The following is a 6,162-nucleotide window of genomic DNA, read 5'->3' as shown; positions in this document are numbered from 1 at the left end:
TGTAAATATGTTTTCAAAATTTATAGTAAATAGTCTAATAGATGATAAAAAGGTTTTTGAAAAATCAACAATCAATCAGTAGGGAGGACTAAGTTTTAGATTTAGTAAAAGTACAAAAAAAATAAAATTAAACATTTTAAACTATAAGGACTAAAATTAAATAAGTTTCAAAGTATAGGAATCTATTGGTATTTCAATCGATATATATATATATATACACATACATACATACATATATGTGTAGATTTGAACTACAAACTTATTCGTCTTTAACACATTCTATATATTAATTGAGAATAAACTTAGAATAATAAGTTGAATATATGGTTGCATATGCTTTTCATATGATCATAAGTTCAAAGCCTGCTCTCAATTGTGAATCTTTATATATGCCTTAATGTGTAATTTAAATATCTAATTATTAATATTTGAAATGATAATTAGTGTCTTATCTATTACAAATCTTTTCACTTGTTTTTGTTATCCTTTCACTTCTAGAATAGATATATATTATTTTTTTTTTATAGTTGTTTAGTTCATATTTGATTGTTCTTGAGCTCCGTGCAAATTTTCCTTCAAGCTCATATCCATTATTATCCTCTAATAAAAAATTATAGGGCAAAATTGCAAAAACAAGTCTCATGTATGGTGGTAATTGCAATTTCACCCTCAAACTTTGAGGGTGAAATTGCAAGTGCCACCCATTACTTGAGGGGTGATTTTACAACCTCCCTAAAATTTTATTAATTCACACTCTAAGCCTTCTTATGGCCTGAAGTTCACTTCAAATTTTCAAAATTTTCAGTATTTCTAAATTTAGAACAAAATATCTCTTTAGACAATATTCAAAACTGTGATAGTCCCAAAATCTGAATAGAGGAATAAGATGATTGCAACTGCCATTTAAAATGAACTGAGACAAAATTTGTAAAGTTGAATTAGAAAGGAGCATCCATTGTTCATTCCAACATCCTAAAAATTGATTCTATCAATTTCAATTTGAAAGTAAAAAAGAACTGGAAAAAGAAGAATAAAAAATGGTTCTTGTGCTACTAGCCAAAACTGCAGGGGCAGTGTACCAAAAAGCTTAAGAAAGAGCTAAAGGGCAAAAAGATGAAACAAATAAAAAAGAGGCTGAGAGAAGAATGTACAGAAGAAAATGATTTTATTTACTTTTAAACTCGGCAGCAGATCAGGCATCGTCACCATCGCTTCCTGCAAGCTGTGGATCATGACTGGCTAAATAGCTGTTTCCATCAGGACCCAACACCTTGAACCTGCAAAGATTTTTCCGAACACCAAAAAGAAGTCAAGAACCGTGTTTACGACCTTACTTGAACATAATCTGTTCTACAGGTTGTACAACAGTGTCTTTGAGTTCTAAAAAGGCAAAATCTTCACATAATTTACAGAAATATTGATAGATCATAATGTGTACTAAATTTGATATTTGACCAAGATCACTTCTTCCTGATGTTTATGTCCAGCTTAAGATCAAAATTTATAGCAGAGAGATGTCAAGAACGCAATCGATGTGCTTGATTCAAAGTTTTTTTTTTTTTTTTGTTAATGTAAAAGAACATAGCTCAACTAATTTAAGCATATATCCTTGGCCAAGAAGACAGAGGTCTTCGTATGTTGTTTAACTAAGGGAAAAAAAACAAAGTATAGTGGCCTTACATCTCAAGGATATATTTTCCTTCCTTGTACTTTTGGGATTTGTCATAGGCAACCTCCTGTGCAATTAATAAAGAGTTATCAGGAAAAGGTTTGACAATCAAGAGATAAAACAAAGCAAGAAAGAAAATAAGATCTTACATATTTCCAACCAAGAATTGAGCCACAACCAACACAAAATATGTCAACAACAGTGTGCAGTCCCGTGATCATCATCCGCTCTTCTTGTTCTCCAACTGTGACATTGACACTGCCATGCATTATGGAAATCAAAATGTTAACTGAAGGTTTAATGATAATGACACTTTCTTGTAAGGAACAATTTCAGGGCACCTATGAAATAAAGGCTGTTGGAATCACAATCTAATTCCTAAGCAAGCATCATCCACAAGTTTCCAGAAACAAAATACAATGGGTGAAGCACAGGCAGCTAGATACCGATATCATTTTTCTTGTTTGATATATCGATTTTTTACAGTGGACAATGATATACTACTGTTAATTAGCTCATGCCATGTAGGGTTGCAGTTAATTTTTGCATTAGAATACTACTAAGAAAGACCAATACCCCATTCCTACAGGAGAGGAATCAATGAGAACAGGACAAGGGATGTGTGAATTTGTTAGATAACATAATGTATGTATAAAATACTTAGATGATCAAAAGCAGCAACAATGTTCTTGCTCCAGTACAAGCACCCAATTTATACCCTTAATATCAAACATTTTGTTTTGCACTCGGAAAGAGGACCATTATATACTTGCCCATGATTCCATTGAATCTAGATGCCCACCCTTCAATAACTCCAAATATTGTACTTTTGTTTTTTTAAACAAAAATCCTACTTTTCATTGAAAAAAATAATAAAAAACAAGGTACAAGAATACAGCTAAACAATAAAAGAGTTCAACTAAAATAGAAAGGAGCTCAATCAAGTAAATTAAGACCTAAAGGATAATTACAGAAAACTTAAAACAACGATGACCAAAGAGTAAACTCACACGTTATTAAATAAGTACGCCCTCCCATGCCTGCAATGAAAAGTCTGAAACAAAAGAAAAGCATAGTTATATTAGTATATCATGCATCATTTGGATACTATATGCAGGTGTGGGACAAAAAAAGACTGTAAGCTTATAAATATAAATGTAGAAGTTCTCGAGAACTAATTTTCTTGTAGAGTTATTAAGTATAAGGAATAGTTTAGTCATGGAACCCACGGTGTAAAGAGTTGAGTTAACAAGTCACGTAATTGATGTTTTTTAATTGTAGGGCCCATAAACTCCTTAAGACCAAACAAGGAGTGGAGTGAGCAACTCCACTTCCTCCAATTCCTATTTCTTGGGCCAAACATGTCCTAGAAGATAAGATCCAAAAGTTTTTCTCAACAATAAGGTACAATCTAGTGCTTGACATAAAGATACCAATGCTCAAATCAGCAAACCATATTATACAGTAAAAACAAGTTCTACACGCATCTCAGCAGCCACATAAAGATACAACTGCATGTGAAAGTAGAAAAAGACACAGACAAACAAACATATTCAATATCCAAGAGGCTCAAATTCCTATCATCCATGTAACTAAAGATACTCAATTTACAAGAAAACTATATGGGCGGATGGAACCTTCAGGACAAGGGAGTATATATAAGGCAATCGTATAAATATAAATACTTGAATGACCATGCAATTAGAATCTTCATTAGCACTAACCATACATCTGATATTTCTGATAAGTATGATAAAATCAATGACTGTATGAACAAGAAATCCAATCGTTAAATCTACCAAGCAAATATGTGATGAGTTTAGTCAATCGATGAATGCACAATTAATTTAACAAAGAAACTGAGCAACCCAGGTAGCAAATTCAGCGCTACAAGCAAAAGACTTAGACAGAATTGAGGATTAAAACAAATAACAATTTTCTGACACGTCCTAGTTTTTAAACATAAATTAAAATGTATAAAGGTTGAGGATCTCATGTTCGAAAGATGGAAACCTCACAAATTTTAGAAGTTATATTTGCTACTATTAACTCCTCCAATTAGTTTTAAGATGAAATCTCATGTTTCTCTAATTTGGTATAAAAGGCCATGAGATCTAGTTCAAGAACAGCGACTCCAAAGAAGCATCACCTTGAAGAGCCTGTTAAGGATCCCACATTGGAAATATGAGGAGACCCCACAATCTTTATAATCTCCTAATTGTAAATTAGTTTTGAGATGAAATATTAAAGCTAATGAATATCCTCAATCCCAAACAGATATTCAGTAAAAAAAAAAATTATGACCCAAGAATGGGAATCCAAGGCACTACTCTTTCTATTGTCAATTGGTTTTGAGACCAAACCCCATGTTCCTCTAATTATAAGTGGCATTCAAAAGCTAGGAATCAAAATTCTCAAAACGGTTGCGTGGTCCCAAAGCATTAAGATCCTTTTTCCTGAATCAAACTTTTAGAGCATTAAAGACTTTTTTTTTTCCAATAGAGCCGATTTCCTTCTACTTTACAAAAAATAAAAACCCGAAACAAAGAATTACTAACTGGTAATTAGTTAGCTTCCGTAAAACACAAGTCAAGAAGAAAATCAACAAATCGCTACAAAAAAGAAAAATAAAAATAAAATAAAATACTTGTGTTACTCATATATGCATGTGGAAAAGAGGAATCGGATTAAATACCCTTGAAATTATGTCTTTAGAAAGGGCGAGATGAGTTTTACAGTGTTTGCAACTATAACAATTTCCTTCCAGAGTAATAAAAAATAGCCTTCCCATCTCTTCTTCCCCTTGCAGCAATATCTCTAACAATCCTCTATTTCCTTCCCTACAGAACTAAGCATAAAAATCAGCTTCCGTTCGAAGAGAAACAAGTACATTAGAATCGGAAAAACAAAGAAAATTTATGAGATATCGATCTAGTGAAGAAGAAGAAGAAGAATAACAACAAAACTAAGATCGGTAGGATCGTACCTCAAAATGCAAATTCTGGGAAGGCTGAAACTGAGGAAACAGAGGAAGCGTAATGAGAATCGAATGATCGTCGCTGGCACTCGCCGATGGAATTCAACAAGAGATCGAAAACAAAAAACAAAGAATTCGATCGATTCCAGTATTTATAAATTCGAAAACGCGTGCGAAATTGAAATTGAAATTGAAATTAAAGTTTCAGTTTTTTTAATTTAAAAAAACTTAAAAAAAAAAAAAGAAAAAAAGAAATCTCTCGTGCAATGCATATTTTATTCTACCATATATTGAAAAAAAATTCAAGTACTTTTATAAGAAAAAAAATCCAAATATACACTTTTAGATAATACTTTATGTTAAAAAATAAAAATAAAAAATTAATAAGTTACCATCGAAGAATAATTGTTAGAAAAATAACATTTTTTTTTTTAGAAATAAGTTAAAAAAAAAATAACTTGAATAACTTGTATTTACTAATAATTTACACGAATATTTCCACATGTTTGATATTGGCATAAAGGCAAACGGTAAAAAGATCTCAAAAAATCTGAAAAAAAAAACAAAACAAAAATCATGCCTTAAATATAGTAGTAGTTACAATTATTTACTTTCGAACTTTAAATCCTAAAAATTTAATTTCTAAACTTATACAATTGTTAAAATTGAATAATCAAATTTATACCATTAAGTTCAATTTTTAGCATTTGAGTGTCTAATTTCTACAAAAAATTATTGATGTTAAATTTTGGTGGAAGGGTAAATTTATCTCGGTGTGGTGCTTGCCCGTGATCAATACAACCCAAAAAAAATTATAGTATCTAAATTGACTTATTTCCTTTGTTTCTTCCTCCTATTTTATAGAGTTCTCTTGATCTAATCATTTTTCTCTAAGGTTTTCGAATTGCTCCCTCAACCCTAAAATCCCATTTTTTTTGGACTTGGGGCAATCTCTTAGGATCGGCCTTGCTTGCCTCGTGTTGCTTTCTCTCTCCCTATTCTATCTCTTCTTAGATTTTAGCATTTTGGCCCGTTATTTGATTTAAACTTTATTCTTTACAATTTTATTTCTAGATTCCAAAATCACCCGTAACATATTATAAGCTTATACGTCTAATAACATTTGTATAAATTTGAACACTCAAGTTTTACAAATGAAAGTTTGAGGGTTAATTACAATAACTACTACCATTAGGGATTGTATTCGTAATTTGCCTATCAACAATAAGTATCACAACCAAATATTTATTTATTAATTTAAATATATCTTTTTTTTAAAATATTTTCCAGAAATATCCATCAAATGGTCTTCTCTATAAATAATTCTCTAATAAATATACATTTTATTTTAAGTTTTTTTTTTTTTTTTTTTGCACGGTTTATATCAAGTTATTCTGAAAATGTTTTGGTAGTGTTGTAGAGAAGCTATTCAAAATTCAAATTTGTTGCTCCAAAATATATTATTTAGTCACTTTCGATTCGAATTGACCAAGGCCATTTTCATGCAATTGAAAAT

General features: G+C 30.9%; 1 protein-coding gene across 3 annotated transcripts; it reads right to left on the bottom strand.

Annotated features, from left to right (window-relative positions):
- Positions 1–929: 929 nt before the first annotated feature.
- Positions 930–4,894, bottom strand: LOC120074208 (protein yippee-like). 3 transcript variants are annotated; one of them, XM_039027264.1, is made up of 6 exons: positions 4,656–4,894; positions 4,365–4,517; positions 2,680–2,723; positions 1,819–1,927; positions 1,681–1,736; positions 1,193–1,277 (listed from the first exon to the last, which is right to left on the bottom strand). In XM_039027264.1, exons 2-6 carry the CDS (start codon positions 4,458–4,460, stop codon positions 1,193–1,195), a joined length of 390 nt encoding a protein of 129 aa, XP_038883192.1. In that variant the 5' UTR covers positions 4,461–4,517; positions 4,656–4,894. The 3 variants fall into 3 exon arrangements, with proteins under 3 accessions (XP_038883191.1, XP_038883192.1, XP_038883190.1); XM_039027262.1 differs by having other exon boundaries at positions 4,365–4,509; positions 4,656–4,892; XM_039027263.1 differs by lacking the exon at positions 4,656–4,894 and having other exon boundaries at positions 930–1,277; positions 4,365–4,460.
- Positions 4,895–6,162: the final 1,268 nt, after the last annotated feature.

Source organism: Benincasa hispida, chromosome 3 (assembly GCF_009727055.1).
Source record: "Benincasa hispida cultivar B227 chromosome 3, ASM972705v1, whole genome shotgun sequence".
Lineage (NCBI taxonomy): Eukaryota > Viridiplantae > Streptophyta > Magnoliopsida > Cucurbitales > Cucurbitaceae > Benincasa > Benincasa hispida.
Note: the sequence above shows the minus strand (reverse complement) of the source record. Positions and strands in the feature narration are given on the sequence as shown.

Bases quoted from the DNA above. Each gene is read 5' to 3' on its own strand.
- LOC120074208 (XM_039027264.1), bottom strand. From the start codon at position 4,460: ATGGGAAGGCTATTTTTTATTACTCTGGAAGGAAATTGTTATAGTTGC. The intron at 2,724-4,364 runs GTATTTAATCCG...CTTTTGTTTCAG, and splicing joins CTAAAGACATAATTTCAAGG to ACTTTTCATTGCAGGCATGG. The intron at 1,278-1,680 runs GTAAGGCCACTA...AAATCTTTGCAG, and splicing joins GGAAAATATATCCTTGAGAT to GTTCAAGGTGTTGGGTCCTG.